This window comes from Molothrus aeneus, chromosome 8 (assembly GCF_037042795.1).
Source record: "Molothrus aeneus isolate 106 chromosome 8, BPBGC_Maene_1.0, whole genome shotgun sequence".
NCBI lineage: Eukaryota > Metazoa > Chordata > Aves > Passeriformes > Icteridae > Molothrus > Molothrus aeneus.
Genome location: NC_089653.1, coordinates 14,995,641 through 15,016,937, shown reverse-complemented (window position 1 = coordinate 15,016,937; position 21,297 = coordinate 14,995,641). Strand labels below are relative to the sequence as shown.

The 21,297-nt window shown below is 41.0% G+C and overlaps 1 protein-coding gene across 2 annotated transcripts; it reads right to left on the bottom strand.

The window, feature by feature from the left end:
• Nucleotides 1–759: 759 nt before the first annotated feature.
• Nucleotides 760–15,105, bottom strand: GHITM (growth hormone inducible transmembrane protein). 2 transcript variants are annotated; one of them, XM_066554337.1, is made up of 10 exons: nucleotides 14,997–15,105; nucleotides 12,107–12,178; nucleotides 9,326–9,485; nucleotides 7,723–7,822; nucleotides 7,366–7,477; nucleotides 5,972–6,113; nucleotides 4,834–4,942; nucleotides 3,553–3,741; nucleotides 2,822–2,993; nucleotides 760–2,005 (listed from the first exon to the last, which is right to left on the bottom strand). In XM_066554337.1, exons 3-10 carry the CDS (start codon nucleotides 9,452–9,454, stop codon nucleotides 1,918–1,920), a joined length of 1,041 nt encoding a protein of 346 aa, XP_066410434.1. In that variant the 5' UTR covers nucleotides 9,455–9,485; nucleotides 12,107–12,178; nucleotides 14,997–15,105; the 3' UTR covers nucleotides 760–1,917. The 2 variants fall into 2 exon arrangements, with proteins under 2 accessions (XP_066410434.1, XP_066410433.1); XM_066554336.1 differs by lacking the exons at nucleotides 12,107–12,178; nucleotides 14,997–15,105 and adding an exon at nucleotides 10,832–10,936.
• Nucleotides 15,106–21,297: the final 6,192 nt, after the last annotated feature.

Genomic DNA, 21,297 nt, shown 5'->3' with positions numbered 1-21,297 from the left:
ATACCTCCCGTAAGCAATGTGTTGGTTTCTACACCTCACTATTCCAGACAGACCAGAATCCCTCCCTTGGGTTATAGACAAGCTCTAAAACTTCAGCCTCAGAATCTAGACCAAAAGGTTCTTTTGCCCGAGTTTTCTTTTGCAACAAGCATCAATGTCAGAATGTTAAGACAGCTTCCTGTACATTTCAGATTTTGAGAAAAAGCACAGTGCTGTTTTTGGGCTACAGTAAAAGAAGAAATTAAGCGTATCAAATTGCTTAAAAAGATAAAACTCTCTGAACAGGCTACTTACAACTGACATGATCCAAAGATTTCTTCCTTTTAAGAACTACAGATGTCCCTCCAGCTGTAATAGTGCCAGGAACTAAATTGTGCCTTATAATCTTTGGGCACAAAGGAGCTGCAACAACGTTCTTCAAAATCCATGCTTTCTTCCCTCTGTTTGAAGAGTCAAAAAATACTACAGTGTGTGACAAACATAAAAGTAGCACTGGCTGCAGTAAGAGGCCAATAGGCTATACCAAGAGAACCACTTCAAGTGTAGCCAGTATCCTCCAACTGGGAAACACCCCCAAAAAGGTGCTAGCCAGTGAAAATGAGAAGCATCTTTGCAGATTTTTTTACAGAGGAATATGTACTCTCTTACAAAGGAAATTGTAACTGTAACAAAAAAATATTTATAGTACTCTTCACCAAGTTGTTAGTGAAAGGTACTAAAATATTTCCATTATCATGGGGAAAAGTGAGAGTAGTCAACTTGTGAGGCTAGAATTTTATTGTTCATAGGTCAATACATAAACATAACATATTTGCCAGAAACTGAAAATAAGACCTGCTGACGGTAGGTCAAAATTTTCATGGCCCAAGAACTCCCCTTTTATTCCAACATACAGCAAAAGAGTATGGAAAGTATAATTTCTTACTGTTAAATCAATTTTACTGTTAGGGAACATTTCTTTTAGACCACATTTAACAGATCAATTTGGAAAAGAAGTAAGCAGACTAATAATGCACACAACAGTAGGACCAATTTATGATCCTGGGGTTTACAGCATGACATCCTGAATTCCCAGTTTCTGTTATAGTTTCAATTATACAAACTTCCAAGAGATAACCACTAGGAGCTCTTCTGGACAGACCTTCATCTGCAGTACAAGAATTCAGCCACCAGAAGAAAGACACAGCTCTATTGCCATTCAACAGTTTTATAAATCTAGTATCAAAATAAGCTAGCTATTATAGCCAGTCAACATTAAAGCAAGGAATTCTCACGTGTACTCCAGAAGGAGACTGAAGTTCATATGGGACAAATGCTGCATAGTTCCCATATCTTGTCTCCTTTACACTTTTTGGTCATCTAACCTGTGAAATCCTGCTTAATCTATTCTGATATTTCTGCCCAGGTGAAAGTCATGGTTGCATTTAGGGCCATATACAATTTATTCAGTTCTTCTGAAGATGCCACTAAAATAAAATTTATGAACCTTAACAGAAAATTGATGCATCTAAGCAGCACTTCATGAAGTAGCTTGTACTCCTATCTGCCTATGGGATACCAGTTCAAAAATTACTTTCTTTACTATGCAACAACAGTTAAAAAAAAAAACAAAAAAGAGAAAGTAAGAGTTGAACTGCCATCAAACCCCTTAAAAAGCAGGTAGGACTATTTTATTCATATATTAAAAATAATTTACTTTCCCAAAATAATGTACAATTAGAAGAAGCAGTTCAGACTATTTTAAACACAGAGCTGGAAAGTGTTTGAAGAAAAACTAAGACTGAATCACATTGCACTGAACCAATATGCTGAAATGCTTTAAAATTCTCACTTGGAGCATTACTGCTTTAATCATGAATGTTTATTTAATATGTGCACTAGGTAGGCTGTCAGACAGTTGCAAAGTTGAGTCTCTGTTTACTTTTTCCTGCCACTTCCACCACCTGCGAGCATGGTGGCCACCCGAATGAAGATGTTCAGTGTATCAGTGTAGATACCCAGGCATCTAGGAAACAAGAAATTACAGTTACTGCTGTTGAACAGACACAGAATGATTTGGTGTTTCACACCATTATACTTCATTTTAGGAGCCTCATGAACTATCTTTACAAAACCCAGCTATGACTGCCCTCAGTGCTTTGTATGTCAAAGAACACCTGTGTTTTGTTCTACCACCTCTGCCAGCAAGAACTATTTACAGAAATCCTAACAGACAGTATCCTGCTCTCATACAGGAGCCTCTGCTTTTATACTGAACGTTAATCTGCTTATCTCCAAGAATTTTCAAGAAGATCAGTATTACTCTGCTTTAATTAGAATAAAACAGAACCAAAGGAAGTAAGAATTTACCTAGGATCAGACAGACATTTACAAGAAAGTTACTTGTTATTCAGACTTGGTCTTTACTAAACAGTCAATCCTTCCTTCCCTATCACACCATTGCAGGTTTTCTATTTAGTGACAAGGACTAATAAATATTAAATGACTACGGGAAGATTAACTTCTTTTCCTCTCAACTGATACTGACAGTTATTTTCAGAAAGCAGGTATAAATTCTGCCAGCAATGCTTTAGAAAACCAAAATACATTTTAGAATGCACTGCTGGAGGCATGTGACATCACACGCTCAATTCTGTTTCTCACAATGATTTCAGTTTTAACTTCAGCAGCTATTTTGTTGCTGTTGTTTTCAAACCCTGTGATTCTTCACATTGAACAGCAATACACTTTTAAAAGGCTCTTTTCAAAGCATGCTTCAATGTAACTTGAGGCAAACTCCTACCCAGCCCCCAGAGCAGCTGTGGTAGCAGAGAACACTTACGCGTTGATGGGGTCGTATTTGACGACGCCGTAGAGGGGCAGAGTCTCAGCCCGTTTGATCACCAGCTGTGTGTCATAGAGCAGGAACATGCCAAACAGCACCAGGCCACCATAGACCGCCACCGAATACAGCCCGGCACCAAAGGCAGAGGTGGGAGGCAGGAACATGGATCCTGGAGAGCAATGGACAAAGGTGGCAAAGATCATTATCTGCTACTCTGGGTTAGCTCAAACTCCAGTCACTGGAGCACACATTGTCCAGTAAGCATTCAATTCAATTCTCAGTCTGTGGTGTGTGTTTGATACCAAGAGCATGCACACTGAAGATGTCACATACACAACCTGACCTGTTCATTTTGAACACTCCAGGGAACTGTGTGCATTTTTCTTCAGGTGAAAGTACCTATGACTACAACAATGACTAAAACACATGAAGGAAAACAAGTGGCTTGAGAACTAAGATCACATTTACTGCCTTCCCTACTCACTGGCAGTATCTAAAATATAAGGCACCCCTATCAGCTGTTTGCCAGACTAACATCTGCCAGAACCATAACTTCACGTTCCTTTTCAAGAACAAAAACGACAGAACATTTTCTGCTGTACTGGAGTTGCAAGGGCTATATTTAAGGCAAATCTTCACTGAGCAGACCAGCCTGCAACTGTGAGCTGCACTGTAGTAGCTTAAGTTCATAAACCACTTTATATGACAGAACTGAAACAGTATCTTACCGATTGAAGAAGCAATAACAAAGCCTAAGCCTATGCCAAGTGGTGCTCCCATGTTCAGGAATTTTTCACTTGGAGCACACATGGCCACAGTTGAGAGCCCCCCAACAATTCCAGCAGTGTACCAGGCAGCTCTGATCAGCAGAGGACCACCAAGGAAGGCCAGAGGAGCCACCACTGCACCCATGACACCTAGGCAAAGCAAAACAGAACACATATAACACTTGAAATACCACACGCCAAACCCACTTGATTTTCATCTCCAGCCAGATGGCATGGCTCAAACTAATCCATGCACGACAAAACACCAATGCACTTGATTGTACTCTTATATAGAAGGGAGCACAATAAATTAGCAACCTTATGCACTTTTATTTAGCACTAGAACACTTCAGAGAGCTCATCTTGGGAAAAGAAGACTAAGTCAACATACTGATTGGTTCATAACAGAACTGGTAAGAAGAGATATTTAGCAGGGACTTATCAACTACATAATAGCATTAGGAGCATGCAACACTGAAAAGCAGAACAGACTTCTGATACAACAATCAGTTAGGCAAGTAAGTCAGACTTTTTTGCTAGAGGCTTGTAGGAAATGTGTATCTAGCCCATTAATATCTCATTAGGTTTTTTCACTTAATAACAATCACTACAATAAACATAATTTCTTACTGGCACACATGTTAGCTCTGGAGAGGTAAATATGATTCCAGTGCCCAACCTCCACATGTCTTTTTGAATTTCAAAATACTTCTATCAAAACAGTTTTAAAAATGAGAGCCATTATTATTTGAAGTTGGTATCATTAGTGAGAGATTGAGATGTGTGTCCATGAGGTATTTCAGCTGTGAGCACAGATCAAAAGTAAACTAATACTAAAATATCTTTTTTTTTTAAGTTAGGTTTCAAATGCCTCCAATCCTGCACAGCTAAAGAATGGTTACTGTAGGCAAGAGCACTCAGAGAAGTGGTAGTGTTAGAAAGCAGTAACAAAACCAAAGCAGCCATGAAACCATCTAGTTCCATTTTCAGTGTGGAGTGTATGTACCTCAAGTTAAACTTGAGCATGACTTTCAGAAGAGTATGAAAAAACTAGACTTCTGTTAAGGACACTTAAGACATCTTTCCCTGACATTCAGGAATTACCTCTGATCTCTGAAAAACCTCAACTCCCCAACAGCACTATATGAAAATTTACTTTAAAGCCAGAGTTTTATTAAAGTAAGTTTCATTTGGTGACAGTGAAGCACAGACATCTCTACAACAAACACTAAATCCACATACCTGAATGCAGCATCCACGCTGCATGTTTAGCTATGGGATTATGCTCATAGGATATGGTCCTGACCAACATTCCAGCACCAATCATGGCTGCAAAAGTTGCACCAATTGCCTGAAGAAACAGCATTACAGAGCTCAAGTTAGCATATGGACATATGGTCTCTGTTCTAATCTCCTAGTCTAAAAGTCAACACAGATTCTGAAAACAGCAACCTAATTCACAACTAGAGGGAATATTCATCGATTCTACTCCTGAAAGGTTACAGTCAAATGTTTGCAGATCTTAGCTTGCACTAATTTTCATTTATTTTTAGTCAGTTTTCTAGAAATCCAAATTTAACTATGAAGTTGGCAACTGTCTTGGCTGTGTAAAGTAATAAAAGGAGAAAACTCATGGTTCTGCCCCTCACTCTCATGAAGCTACCTCAAATGTGTTAGCCTTCCTTCTTCTCTTGTACATTTCTCCACCCAAAACCAACACTTAGTTTACTGGCTTATGCTACCAGTGATTTTTTTAATCTCAGTGCCTCTTCTTATTCATGATTCCAAGCAGAATCATTCAACATCTACCAAATTGGTCAGAAGTGTACAACTTTTATCACCAATGATGCCTAAGATATGTAGGTGTTGGCATTTAAGTGTTACTGTTTCCCTCTACGTAACACACTGAATACATACTAAGCCTACCAGTATTGTTTCAGCCTTGGCAAACAGAGACAGCTTTAAAAGTTCCACAGGGCAGAGTAAGAATGCACAGGGATAAGAGTAAGAATGCTCAGTTTCTCTTTACAGACAGCAATAGAAACTGTGCCATTACCTTTAGGTAGCTATTTCAAAGAGGTTCTTACTTGCACATATAGCTGGTAAGGGTAGCATAGTGGTTTTTGCTCGTGTAGTTTATCTTTGACAAACCATCAAAACAGTATACAAAACACATGTCAGAATGTGACTAGAATCACCAAATCTTACATCATAAAGTATCATCAGGATACCTGAATAGTCTCTATGGATAAGGATACTCATGTAGGTCAAGTTTTGCCTTACTTTCCACCAAGTAGTTAGATTTCTTGGATTTTTTAATATCAACCATCACTTGGTGGCACTCCTCAGCAAATACTTTTATTTTGATAATAAAGCTTACCAGCCAGGAGCCCTTTGTCATGAGGTTCATGATTGCAGGAGTTCTGCTCACTGCTGCAGCAGACAGAGCTGTCATGCCAATGCTGCCCGCAAAGTACATGTACGTAGAGTGAATTCTGTCCTTCACATACTGTGGCCAAATGCTGCAAAAGAAGCAGTCATACAGAGCTGTGCAGTTACCAGGTTCACAACAGAGAGCAGCTAAAAACACAATCAAGCTGTTCAGTGCCTTCATAGCCATGGATATAAGGGAGGTTTCATTATAATGATGAGGTCTAGCAACTTCTGCCATGAGTTTACTTTACAATGGGGACTGAACTTGTCAGTCTTGCTGATTTAATCTAATATTAACTCAGTAGAAACACTGAAAATTACAAATAATGCTGACTATAATTCAATTCTAAGCAGGAAGCATGCATAGAAAACAGAGTAATTAATGCTTTTAACCACAGGAAAAATAAAAGAATGGTGTGTGTATATAACAAACTGGTTTCAGGTAAAAGGTCTACAGAATGTGTACTGGCACTAAGCAGCCTGCTGAGCAGCTCACAAATTGCTGAGTCATAGTGCACACGGTTATCTGACACCACAGGACACAAACGTCATTTTGCGAGCTCTAACAATAGCAACAGACCTGGACATAAGTGAGTTTCTGCAATATCATTTGCTCACACTATAGAAAGAAAACTTTCCCTGCTAACACTAAATTTGAACTCAGTGCATATATTTTTTCCCATTTCACTCTTCTGACCTGTTAATCAAGACTTGTGCAGAAAAAAAATAAACATAGCTCTATCTATAACAAGCTTCTCATAAACACAAATGGCACATGTTCATTATAAATGCTGACTGCCATTTCCAACTGCAAAATAAAGCAAAATATGCCCAACACACTTCTCCCAAGCCCATGCTTATTACCACCCATCTTTCAAGTCTAACTGTACAGTTTTGCCATTAGCCAGGGGTTTTTTTTGACCAAGAAGCAATTCACTGAAGTTTTAAGAACACACTTATTGTATCAAAGTTTATGCCAAGATACTGTGTTTAATGGAGACTTTTTTAACAGCTCTATTAAAGTTGAATGAACAGTCTCATACAAACACCAGGGAAACTGGTCTTAGCAATGCTTTTCAGAAGACCACACTTCTAAGTTATCTGGAGCACACCTCACAAGACAAGTTTATATACTCTTCACATTAGATTTAATAAAACAAACTCATTTAGGCTACTACTATCCATTTAAGGCTGAATGATTCTAATTTTGCTTTAAAAACCTGCAGAGACACAGGAGGGGGTTTACTCTTCAGAGCATAGAAAAACCTGAGTGTAGACTGGGTGATAGCAGCTTATAGGAGGTTTGCTCCACTGGAGAGGCAAATAAACCACGTTACTTACGCAGCCCTTTCAATAGCCCCAGTCTCACTGGACAAGCCCATTCCATAATAGCACAGGGCTCCCAGGCCAACAGCAGCCCCTCCAGCAAGAATGAATTTCCCCAGGCGGTCAGCTGGGTAAAGAAATAAAAACAAACACTCTCATTAATGATTTTTCTTTGACAGTTAACAACATCCTCATGTAAATTTTGATCTATCTGCAATGGCTGCTCCACTTTACCCCTCCTTCTAAAAGCTTCACTTCATCTCAAGCCAGTTCACTACCTGTTTCAGTAGTGAAAAACATATTCCTTTGAGGAAGTTTTAAGTTCAGGTTGAAAGATTCTCAGCTTTCAAATTTAAAGCAGAGCTCCTCTACCTTTAAGTGCAGCTTCTGCAGATGGCTCAAACGCTGCATCTTTCACATCCTGGCCAAGTTTTCCACGCCTTGAACCTATTCTTGCTCTGGTGGCATAACTCTGTTAAATTCAGAAATAATATAAGAAATATTTAATGAAACAAAATAGAAGATAGTCTTACCAACTTACTTGCTACACATAAAATTATTAATTAATCTCTTATTAATCTGTGTTTACCTTCATACATACAAAGCAACTGTGCCCAAGGAAAACAAGTGAACATTAAAGTTTAGGAACCTTTGTGAAAAACATTGACATATTCTAGAAACACAGAACCAATGCAGCGATGCTGGAATATTCAGACTGCATTTCTTCTACTTTAGTCCCACTGTACCAAACACTGCCACAAGCCTCTCTGTTAAATATAAAAACATAATCATTACTTTTTTGTTTTGTAAAAAAGCCTTTTGCTTTCTATGCTAAAACACTCTTTGTGCTTCAATGTAAAAAAAATTCTGCACAATACTTTTGTGCTATTTTAGAGACATTAAAGCTGGAAAAGCAGCACAGATTTCTTGCTTTCAAGTCTAACCTTGATTTATGGAACAAACCTTGAATGAAGGCCTAGAAAATCAAGATTTTTAAGGTCAACAAGCTCCAAGTGATTATGCTGCTCAAAGTCTTAGTGAGTTGCAGGAGCAAAGAGAATACACTCATATTAAATTCAAAAACAACTTTATGTTTTCTTACCATCTTTTACAGGAATTTTTAAATGAAAATTGCATCTGAGCAGTCAAGGACTCACATCAAGCTGTGAGTTTGTTTCAACACTAAAATACAAAACCTACAAGCATTACTCTCATCAGGCATTAGAGCACTGCAATTCAAGGGGTTTACCACAGCCCTTCAATTTGGTTGTGCTTGGCAGCTAATGAAATCCAGCGCAATGCTAGAAAACTCACAAACAAAAAAGCCCACCATGTACCTACAAACTTAGAATGCTTGAGAGGAAAATATAAAAGAGGTGAAGAATTTGCTACTAGCACTTTTATCAAGATGGCAGAAGAGCAACAGCAGCCCCTAAGAGTTGTGAGCTGCAGGTCTGAGACATCCTCTCTCAGAGAAGGATAAACAGTGTCCCAGGATAATGAGTGTGGTTTTTAAAAACGCTGCTGAGATCTGTGACTGTCCTGCCATAGCTCAGAAATTGCTCTAATCTACACTACAGCTCTAAACACGTTGGACTAAAATAATTGAAAAGAAAGTGTTTATTTTAATGTTATATTTAAGACTCTAACTTGGGAACAGGAAGACAGGACAAGAATTTCTGTTCCTCCCACTTTACCTAGTAAGGCCTGTCCATCCCTAACTACCTCTTTTACCCATTAATGTCAAGACACAAGTCAGTCATTGAAACAGAAGATTTCAGTTCTTCTGCTCCAAAACTCCTGTGTTTTAACTGAAGAACATTTTTCCTCCAGTAAATTAGAGCAGGTGCCTCAAACAAGCAGAAGGCTCATGCTCATTCACATCAGGTACTCCATGCAAAGTGATTCTTTTAGCAATACACTGAACCCTTTAAAATATGTGCAATCAGGGCCATCAGAAAGAGCATTGCCTTACCTGGCTAGGCTGCCACAGCCTGTATGCTTTTATGGTGGAGCTCCTCAAGGCTGGGGAAGCCTGAGTGATGGTGGGGCGGATGGTCTGGCATGGCAGTGCCCTCAGGCACACCAGCCTGGCAGCCAGCATGGTTGCTGAGATAACTTAACACACTGTGTTCCTGCAAATGCACAAGAAAATGTGTTTTGCTGTTTTGTTACATGGTTTTCAGACAAGGTACACGAACTCCTTACTCTCAACTACAACAGAAATAATAGAAACCAACCAATCAATCAGAGATTATCCACAGTAAAAGCAATATTATCACTGAAGTACTTTAATAGGAGATAAAAACTTCTTAAATACACAGTTTAACTGTTTTACCTGTATTTATACCAGTATAAGTCTTTAATCAGAGATTTCTCTCTCACAATTAACTCAAAAACAGAATCATATTCCACTTTTCATATGTACAAATTCAATCAAGACCCTTTACGTATTTATGTTTGAGTTACTTCAGCAACTAACCTTCATTTTGAGACACAACACTGCATGACTACTCTGCCCTCCAAATTTACTTAAAACTCCACAGAAGTATAAACCCAAGTGAGCAAACAGCACAAGATGTATGGTGGAAAATATTTAGCAACCAATTTTAAGCCGTCCTTTAAAGAATCAGTTAGCTATATGGGCACAGCATTCAGTCAAGGTCACAGCCCAGAACCCAGCTTCAGATCATCCTAAGCAATTCTGACTGCAAAACAGTGACACCACTCACGGGTAAATCCACAGCACCAGCAGAACCAGTCTGTGTGTCCCCTGGGAGCATGAAAACTGCTAGCTCACTGCCACAAATGGTGCACATCCAAAGCCTTGGAGTCACTTTAACGTCCTTTAATTACAATTACACACATCCCTTGATATCACGGAACACCCCAACTACCAGTGCCTTTTTTCAAATGACCGGCCATACCTTACGTGTACAGTGATCAGCATAAGCTAAGAGTATTCTAAAGAAAGGCAGGTTTAAACACGGGTGAGAGACAGGCACGCACAGCACTGGACAGCTCGCATGAATCACAGAGCAGTGACTGAGAATATAATAACCCTGCTGCTAGAAAGTGCCTTTGCTCTGCAACAGTTACGAAATGCCGCTTTTGTAACGGGAACTATTCACGAGGTTCGTCCCGACTGCCACCAAACGCAGCTCTCCCACAGGGATGGCACAGCGGGAACTCACAGGGCCAACTCGGAGATTTTACCTTTCCTTTTCGGGCATATAGAGAAAGGCAACTTCAAGTGTTTTATCAAGAGCAAGGAGGGCGGGGAGCCGAGAGTTAAGACCAGAACAACACTCCCACACATTAACTGGCAGTAGCGTAACGTAGCGCCGGGGAGTCACTGCCACACCAGAGCGCGCACAAACCCCTCCCAGCCCCAACAGGGCGGCGCCCGACTGAGCTCGGGCCAGGTCGAGCCTTCTCCAGCGTTTTCCTGCCCCCGCCCCGGTCCCCAGGGGCCCCGCACCTGCCCGGCCCGGCGCGGTCCCGCCGCCTCCTGCGCGCTCGGCCCCGCTCCGCCGCCGCACCAGGCCCGGCCCCCGGCAGCGGAAGTGACGCCGAGTCGCCCCGCGCGGCCCCGGCGACTGGCTCGCTCTCGCCACGTGACCCAGAGGCCGCGGTCGCCATTGGCCGGCGGGGCGGTGACGCGCGCGCCGCCGCCATCTTTGGCCGGGGCAGCGATGGTTCTGGAAGCGCGCGGGGCGGGCCCGGGCGTGCCAGTGCCGGGGGTGCGTGAGGGGGCAATGCCGCCGTAGAGTGGTGCCGTGGCTGCCATGAGTGTCCTGAGAGTGCAGCGTTACACTGTCGGCACCCTGACCATGCCTACACCCAGCTCACAGCCTGTGCTGCCTGTGCAGTTCAGTCTCGTCCTTCCCAGCGTGTCAGACAACTCAGGAGCTTTGCAGTTCCTGCCCTTACAGCACAGCACTCTCTGTAGTTACGTCCCTCTGCAGTTACGTCTCTCTTCCTTGTGGGAAGAGTGCATGCTCTAAGGCTGGTGCTCACGTGCTGGATGAGCTCAAAAAGCAGCGTTGTGTATGTAAATTACAAAAGTGGACGCTGCCCGCTCTAATCCCGGCCTTGCAGGGGCTCTCCACGGCCCTTCCCAGGATAAACGTTCCGTTCTGGACTGAGCTGTCTCTACTGGCAGCTTCCTTCCAGTCTCACTCCAAATGGAAATCTGGGATTTTTTCCAAGCTGAATCCTAAACTGAGCATTAGGAAGGACAGAGCAGCACTTCCCTGGACTATCAAATCCTCAAATTGATACCAAATTTTGGTTTGGGAGGCCCTTTCCAGCTCCACTCTCCAGCCACAGCTGTGTAGTTTCTTTCAACCTTAACACAATCGGCATGGTTCTTCACTGCCAAGTAAAACAGACTGTGAAGGGTCTTCAGCAGGATCAAATACAAATATAACAAAAAAGATGTGTTGAATATAGAATTAAGTCCAGAAACAGAATGAGAGTTACAGATATTCTTTTGGGAATTGTGAGGTTAGCCTTTCTGTATCTCAGAGTCTCCTTGTTTAAACTATAAGAAAAGAAATTCAGTTACCTGCTAGTTCATAAAATGAAAGTCAAGAGAGATTAGATATGGAAGAGATCTGAAAGTGCACCAGCATGTAAGATCGTGAGGAAGAATTTGAATGTAGAAGAATGAAGCAGAATACATGACAGAAGGGTGGAAATTCCATCAGAGGAGGCCAGACCTACTGGGGTTTAAGATCTGATTCTTACTTACTCTGACACTTGTTTGATTTCTGTTGGAGTAAGTGAAAATCCAGAGCTTTGGTTTCTATTGTATCGAGGTCTCCTACAACACAAGAAAAAAAAAAAAGTCAGTTTCAGGCCATGAATATGTTGTTTATTTAGAGACTTGTAGTGCTTATTTCAGAGTTTGTAACACTCTATAATTGTTAGGTACTAAAGGACTCATTATAATAATTAATATTTAAATTTATAATTAAGTTATTAATAGTAATAATTTATGCAAGGAATCAAACTTACCTCTTTTACTACAGCATATAATCATGTAAAGAACTCTCCTGAGACTTTCAAATAAGATACTCATCCCAGCTTTCCCCAAACTGTTTCTTAAATAGATAATTTTGTCAGAAGCGACCCAAGTTTCCTCAGGGCCCACCCTGCAGCAAAGTCAGCTGTAGAAGCCTTCTCACAGAAATTTCCTTTTCTCCTTGATGGTGAACACCTGTAAATGCTCCAAGCTGGCCAAATCCATGTGTGAGTGGGGCAACAGTGGCCCCTGAATCCCAGGGATTTCTTGGTTGGAAGCAGCTGCTTGGATCCTGCCTGGGCTGTTCCTGCACCTCTCTCTGGGGCAGGACTTTGGTCCCTGTGTCCCTGGTGATGCTGCAGAGCTGCTGAGCTGTGCTCTGAGCACTGCAGCTCCTGTGACAAGAGCAGGGTAACAGCAGGAGGAGAGGCCTGGAGGGGAGACAAACGCCCCATCACAGAATCACAGAATAATGAGGGTGGAAGAGACCTCTAAGATCATTGAGTCCAACCTATGCCCTAACACCTCAACCAGACTATAGCACCAAGTGCCATGTCCAGGCTTTTTTTAAACACATCCAGAGATGGTGATTCTACCACCTCCCTGGGAAGAGCATCCCAGTACTTTATTATTCTTTCAGGGAAAAATTTCTTCCTAATATCCAACCTATTCCTTCCCTGACATAGCTTGAGACCGTGTCCTCTGGTTCTGTCAGTGCTGCCCAGTGGAAGAGACTGACCCCACCTGTCTGCAGCCTCCCTTCAGGGAGCTGTAGAGAGCAATAAGGTCACCCCTAAGCCTCCTCTTCTCAGGCTAAACAACCCCAGCTCCTTCAAACGTTCCTCAGAGGGTTTGTGTTCCCAGCCCCTCACCAGCCTCATTGCCCTCTTCTGGACGTGCTCAAGCATCTCAACATCCTTCCCAAACTGAGGGCCAGAGCTGGACACAGCGCTCAAGGTGTGACCTCACCAGCTGAGCACAGGGGAACAATGACCTCCCTGCTCCTGCTGGCCACACAATTCCTAATGCAGGCAAGGATGCCATTGGCCTTCTTGGCCACCAAGGCACATTGCTGGCTTTTGGGCTCCCGAGCACTGCTCCTCCCTGGGGCTGTGCTCAAACACTACTTGCATCCAGCCCCTGCTCTGGTGCTGCTCAGCACCTCTGTTCACAGCCTGGCTGGGGGCACAGAGCTGCCCTCAGGGCTGCAGTGGCACAGGACTCGAAGGGTGGTTGTGCTGCCATCCAGGGGGAAGACCTGCCAGAGAACTGGGCAAACAGCAAGGTCATGCACTTCAGCAAAAGGGAGTGCAGAGCCCTGCACCTGGGCAGGAGGAACACACCCACCAGCACAGGCTGGGGCTGTGCAGCTGGAGAGCAGAAGGATGCAGGCACACCAGAGAGAGTCCCCAGGGGCCACTGGCTGCCAAGGACAGAAGAGAGGGCTTAGGGCACTTTATCAGTGTGTGTAAATAGCTGATGGCAGGGAGCAAAGGAGCCAGACTCTTCTCAGTGATTTCTGGTGACAATAGCCAATGGACATAAACTGAAATATGAGACTTTTTTTCTCTAAGTAAGAATTTTTTAGTGACTTTTTTCTTTTTTACTGTAAGGGTGGTTGAACAGTGGGACAGGTTGCTCAGAGCATTGTGGAATCCTATGGAGATTTTCAAAAGCTGACTGGACATAGTCCTGAGCAACCTGCTTGTGCAGGAGGGTTGGCCTAGATCATCTCCAGAGGTCCCTGCCAACCTCAGATATTCTGTGAGTCTCTACAAAGTATTGATGATTGCTGAAGGATCTGAAGCACTTTTGGCTTTTTTAGGACTGATATGCACCAATAAGAGGTATTTGGAAAACAGTTGTAAAAAAAAGCTATTTTCAAAGCAACAAAAACAACAGTAATAAAAAAGAAACCTCATGAAGATACTGTTTTTTGAAAATAGGTGAACAATTCCTTGGTAATCAAAAGTATAAACAGGAAAACTTGTACTGAAAATTTTTACTTGTATGTAAAAATTTCTTACATTTTTTTTCAGTAGGCCATGTTTTTAACAACATGTTTTGCATGTGTTGGAAATCTTACATTTCTCTAGAGAAAGTCAAATAGAGTTTGATATTAGAGGGTTAACTCCTAATTAGAAATTCTACAAGATCAAAAAATGCCATTATGAGGGGACTTGAGTATCCTGAGGGAAGTGTGAAGTCAGGCTCCAAACCCTTCCTCTCATTCAGGCAGGAAGCAGGTGAGGAACAATCCCTCTTCACCTGCTTCCCAGCCCTGCTAGTTCCCAGCAGTGGCATTCCCATAAATGCCAGGGCTTAAGGGATGGTGGTCTCTAACTGCAGTGCCCCAGGGGAAAGCTGGTCTGACTGCCTCACTCCCAAAGAGACTCATCCAGTCTCTGCCCCCCAAGTCCTGCAGGAGAAACATCGTGTGTTTTCAACAAATAAAGTTTCAGAGAGAAATAGTTTCTGAAGGGATACTGTTGCCTTGCCCTGACCGTGAGGATCCCGAGTAATGCTGGCATCTTCCAGGAGACACCACGGGGTGTACATTCAACCAGGCACCCTGCCCTGCCAGCCACCTGCACTGGGACAGCAAATGCACACTTACAGTTAGCTCTCTGCAATCCTGGAATGCCACGGGAGCCACAGCAAGCCCATTGTTGTGCTAATAAACAGGGTCAATGTCAGTTCTGAAGCTTATGCTTTTAACTTGGCAGCTCTGGCAGCCTCCTGCAAGAAAAAAATATCTCAGTCATTCACATGGCTGTGTTCAACAGCAGGAATGAAATAAATCTGTGCTTAGCACCATTTCTCCTTAGGGTAAACTTTGCCATTGAAGTTTTCAAATTAGCTCTGAAGTAAAATATTTTGAAGGTTTTTTGGCTGTGCTGACTCCAGCACTCCAGATATCTCTCCCAGCAGAGTACAGGGGACTTTTGGACTTAATCTGTTCCTGGTATTCATGTGACAAATGAATATTCATTAGGCACCATGTTCTTACTTTAGATTAGATATCATTAAACACTGCAGTGGGGAGGGAATTTGGGGAGACAGTACTGATGACTTTCTTAAATCCTGGCAAGAAAATAATGACGTTAAATAGAGTATTACTTTACCATGGAAGAATAAGTCCTTCTGTGCAGGAATTTGTGCACCAAGAGCAGTGCCAGGAGAGAAGCAGTATCCATATTTTGTACAAGTGTGATACTTATCAGGATCTTGGATTATTTGGCCAGATCTCAAAACATCTCCAATAGACAGCAGCCTCGTTTCTGTGGTACTGAACTGTGCTGGCTCTGAGGTGTATTCCTTCTTTCTGGTGTGAAGTTTTCACCTTGCTTGTTTTAAAAATTATTTCACTGAAATTTGTACTGCAGCTTGTATATTTTGAGGACTTTCATATATATTTACATTAATCAAAAGTAATTTCAGTCTGGAATTGGAGAAAGGTTGTCTGCTATAAAGAATTTTACATTTTTATCTGGTGCTAAAATAAAGTGAATCCATCATGGCAGACACTTGTGGTGTCAAATAGTGTCTTCTGGGCTATTTAAGGTATAGCTGGATGTTTTTGTGTGTAAAAATGCTGTTTTGAGCACAGGAAAAATATCCTGTAATTACCACAGACATTTTAAAAAATGATTTATAAATACATTTGTATAAAAAACCATGTAAGAATGGAAAACAAACTATCTGTTTGCAGTCTCTGCATCAGACTGAAAAATCAAACAATAGATCTCAAACAACAAAAAGAGCAACTTTTTAAAATGTGTGTTTTCATACTGCTAGGGTGTTCTGCTGTTGTCAGTACTTTTCATGACAAACAGTGCTCTGAGCACACACAAGTTTGCTTTGCAAGCACTCTGCAAACTTCAAACTTAGAACAGAAAAACTCTTTCAGGTAGAATGTGTGGAAATCTGTGTGCCTGGGAGCTTTGTGGGAGAAACAGGTTTTTTGGGGGTTTCTTCAGTCAATACAATGTTTTCCTTCTTGGGCATCATAAAGAAAGGAGCATCCTATCAGGCTATGTTGATAAAGAAGCTTATGTTCTTCAAAGCCCTAACGGAGATAAAAACTCTAAACATCCATATATGCTGAAAAATTCCTGCATTCAGTTTTTTGATCATTCATATTTAGGCCATGTTTTCAGAAATTACTTTGTTTTTCTATTTTCTGAGAGGAAACATCACCCACATTGTATTGAACATTTTTTGTAGGTTCAATTCTCTATGGCCATATCTATAATCCTGATGAAGTTGTGCCTCTAATCTGCATCTGCTCCCTCAGGGAAGAGGCACAGCTCCCTCTGCCTTTAGCAGTATTAGCAGTACCCCTTGTTTGGCCTAGCACCCCCATTTCATCTTTCTCCCTTTCCCAGCATGTGCCCACCTGGCCTTTTCTCACCTCTTGTGACATTCCCTTGGCCTGCCCTTGGTCACAGCTCCACCACTCCTGTCCCCTGCCAAACCTGCCATGTTTTATCCTTGCTTTCACTCTGTCCTTCCTCAGTCCCTTTCCCCTTCTGCACTGTCCCTTGTGTCCCAAACCAGCTGGGATTCATTCTGCCCTCTGCAGTTTGTAGCCATTTAAACCAATGCCTTTTGCCCTGTCAAGTGTTAATGCTTAACTTTATCAACTACTAAAATAAATTTCCAAAATCAGAAGTTTGATATCAAGACCTGTCTTCTCCATTGATTATATATTTTGTGTCTCATTTGGAGAATGGGGGCTAGAGAATGCATTTCTATTCCCAGATTTACCAAGGCTACAATACATGAACGTAAATAAGCTTGGGTGTCAAATCACCAGTTCAGTAAATAGCTTAAGCTTGTCAGTAACTCTGTGAGTAACACTCCCATGTATTAAACTCAGAGTAGATGCCCAGAACTTGTTTCTTTAGTTACTCAGGAGAAGAGCTTTGGTTTCTCAAGTGCTCAGAGATAAATGAAGATGAGTGCTTTGGTGAACAAGGACCTGACATTGTTTGGCTACAAACGAATACATGAGATAGAACATTTTGTTCACTCAAAATTCTATTTGAATAAATTGTACATAGAAGGACATTTCTTTTTATTGAACCCTGTTTTAGAGGCTATACCATGAATTATTTATTTACATCAAACAATAAAAACACTAAAACAATTTAAAATATTTTTCAATGAAAGGGTGAAATTTACGTTTACAGCCTGAGACCTCTCAACCTCCAAGAAATTGCTATTCATTTTGTTTAAATACAATAAATACTCATTCTCCTAAGTGCCTGTGAACTCTATGCTGCAGCAAAAAAATGACCCAGGGCTTTGTCTGAAATTGCTGCTTGTGCTTTCTAATTACTTTTAACATGCAGAGCACTGTTCTTCTCCGACTTCTTGAAAAAAAACCTATTTGAAATTCAGTAAGCTTTGATTTAAAGTGATTGGTTTCCACCTGGATGGAGTGAAATTTTCTACTTGCAAAGTTTATTAGTACATTAAAAGATGCAAATTAATTCATAATTCTTTCAGCTCATTCTCTTGGGAACAATTATACAAGGAAATTATTAATGTACAAGAAAACAACAGTTAAAAATCTCAAAGGGCAACAGAGGTGTGGAATATATAAAAGCATTTAGACCTAGCTAATAGCAGAATTCAGTTATAATAATAACAGTTCATAAACTAATTTTAATTCTTCTCTATTTGTAAACTGATAGCAGCCACATGGTGCAGACAGGAATTCAAAGGCTGGCAAAAGGGGTTTGCAGTCAAAGGCCCTGTTCTTACGGAAGGGCTCAGGAAACTCAGTGTGAAGTTTTGAACTTGTGCTACCAGGTTTCCAAGGATCCCAGCCAAAGGTGAGGCATCAGTGAGCTCAGCTGTGCCCATGGCTCTGCCCACACATCCCAGGGGACTGCAGACCAGGCTGTCATCTCAGTGTAAGCCTCAGCGCTCTGATAAACAAGCCCTGTGCTTTCCATCTGGATAATGAAACCCCCCGGGATCCAAGCAACATCTGATGAAAAAAGAGCAAACAGACTTGCTTTTTAGACTTCTTTGATCCACCTATTTTTTGTCCTTTTATTTAAGGTGTTAAACAACTCAGCTACTTTCCGTTTTTCTTTTCATAATTTATCCAGCACACTTTTAATATTACATATCTGATGAAAATTTCAACTATTTTTACAGCCAGAGCCATAACAGAGTCTCATCACCAGGACACCTGTAGTGACTCTGGGCTGTCTGCTTGCAGCACTCCCTGACATATGGCTGTCAGTGAAAAGACTGAGAGGGAAACACATGCTCTCAAAATATTTTAAGACAAGCAACACTACTGAGAGAAGCTCATCCTAAAGAACTTGCCCTTTTGTAACTTTAAGCAGAGCCACATAAACATAATACAGATCAAACCTCTGCTGACATAGTTTAATACACTGGGACAGGACAAACAGAGGCCTCACATGAGCTGAGAACAAGATTATGTTATGGAGATGCAGGAGTAAAATAACTGATGTTAGACTTGCTCACACATGCCTTTCTCTATGGACTCTAAGGAGTACTGTTTACAAATGAAAAATGTTTACATTTTAAAAAAAATATGCTCTACAAATATTTCTCTCTGTTTTCAGAATAGCATAAGAACTGAAATAATAAATATCTAAATAACATGGACTGACAAAATAAAATCCCTAAGAAGACAGAAATCCAGATTCTAAATACAGCAATATTTATTGAATTTTCTTGTGACAGTGGGCCACTTCCAAAACATCCTCCCTGAAAAAAATTCCCAAATTCCAAAAGAAAGACTTTGTTTTGATGAAGCATAGAAAGGAAAAGATAAGTTTCTACATGTTAAAAAATGGTAGTGTTGAAAATGCTGGACGAATTCCTGCTCTGTTTTGCTTTTGCAGTTGCATGACTAATGAATGTATTTGCTTTTGCCAAGTGAAAATAAGCTTCCAGGGAACAATTCTATTTCACAATTCAGCTAAAACTACTGAGAGAAACCACTGATTATTACCCATCTAATGCCATCACTGTATATTTAGAAGAACATATGGACTCACTGGAACAATAATTAATGTAACACCCCTGTGCAACTCAAATTCCACTAGCCTCTTTTAACTATTTTATTCTCTGCTAGTTTCTGCTAGAGACTGAAATCCCCATGAACTGAGAGAGAAAGAGGTGTTAAAGAAGAACAGGAAGAACATTTCTGAGTGAGAATACTGACAAGAGACCATTATGGTTAAACAGATTTCAAATGAAAATTCAATTATTTTAAAATGTAGACCCATTTTTTTCCTGACGACAGAAGAATAACAGTTATTTTTAATGTCATGTTTGTTTTTGCCCTTAAAAAGACCAAACCACCAAAAACCCAAAGCCACAATATAGAAAACTCCAGAGAAAAGATAATGTCCTATGAAGAGGTTTGTGATATGCAGGGGGTCATAAGAGAGTAAGGATAGAGAAGGTTTTTTATAGGCAAATTTTTTATCCTCTAAGACTTTGCTTGAGGCTGTGAAATGTGAAAAAAGCTGATGGCATCAGTTTGATTCTGAAGGGTCATGTACCTACATGAGAAAGCTGTGATTTAACTTAACTTGGGATGGCATTTCTGTAACTTTAAGGACAAATAGGACAGAGATAGCCCATGTCACCATTGAAGTGATTTCTTGTAAGGCTAGCACCAAGGTTCAGTGGCTGAGATCCCTCAGCTGGTGCCTCTGTGATATGCCTCTTTGGCAGCAAACCAACAATGTCAGCCTAGCCTATAAATGTAAGTGCCAGATCCATTTTTTTCCCTTTGAAGTGCACAATCCTAAAGGACCAGGGCAAAGCCCTGGAGAAAACAAAATTGAAGTTAAAGATCATCATTGTTCTCAAGAAATTACTTTAGTAGCCATTCTAATTAATCATGGTCATTCCCTGTCTGCATAGGGACAGAGAGAAAAAATGTCACATAAGGACAGTCTTTCAGAAGGAGTTTTCCCCCTTTAGACACAAGCATAGAGGCTTGACTTAACATCCAAACTCAGAAGGCTGCAGATAAAAAGGTGAGAGCTCCTCTAAATATCAGGCTCTTGTTTGGTTACTGTGTTTTTGGGATTTGGCCCTTAGCACTGTTGTCATTCAGAGACTTGCTGCTGATTACTACCAAAGCAAAACCTGTGATATAAAAGTGTGAAACTGTGAGACACTGGAAGAAATCACTGTGGAAATGCAGCAATGCCTCATTGATCCAGTGAATTCACTTAGGCCACTGAAGTGTTCCCATCCCTGTTATCAAAGCATTGCTCATCTCCCAGAGCTGGCCAAGTGAGACGTACCTCAGGTGCTGCAGTTTCCTTCCCAGTAACCAGAAAGCAAATGAACTGAAATTTTGAACCTTAGCATGAAAAATAATCTTTTCTTTGAAATGGATATTGTTTAAGCTGTGATGAGAAATAAGAACGAGTGCCATAAAATACCTTGGTTTAGTTTTCAAGATATTTATGGGAAGATTTCCTTATTGCTAAATGATGGAGAACAGTTACAATCTGTTATAGTTAATTTACTACTACATAAGTGAAAATGTGCTAAGAGCAGCACACTTGTCAAATTAAAGCTCACTTAATGATTACACAACACTTGGGAATAACACCTAGTTAAAGAATAAGCAGTAATGGATGTTTTCTATAGAATCATTCCTTTTGGGAAAATAAGATAACCAAAGCCCTTTACATTTTTGCTCATAACTAAAAGATACAAAATACCAGAAAGAAGGGAAGTAGGGATTTCCTGTTTTAGTGAATACTGGAGTTCTTACTATGGCTACCATGAGAAGGTTACTGGCTCTGACTCTCCACTCTGCTACAGTGGGTTGCACTGAAGTCAGTATTATTATCTTGCTGCATCACTCTACAGCAGACTGAAAGAAATCAGATAAA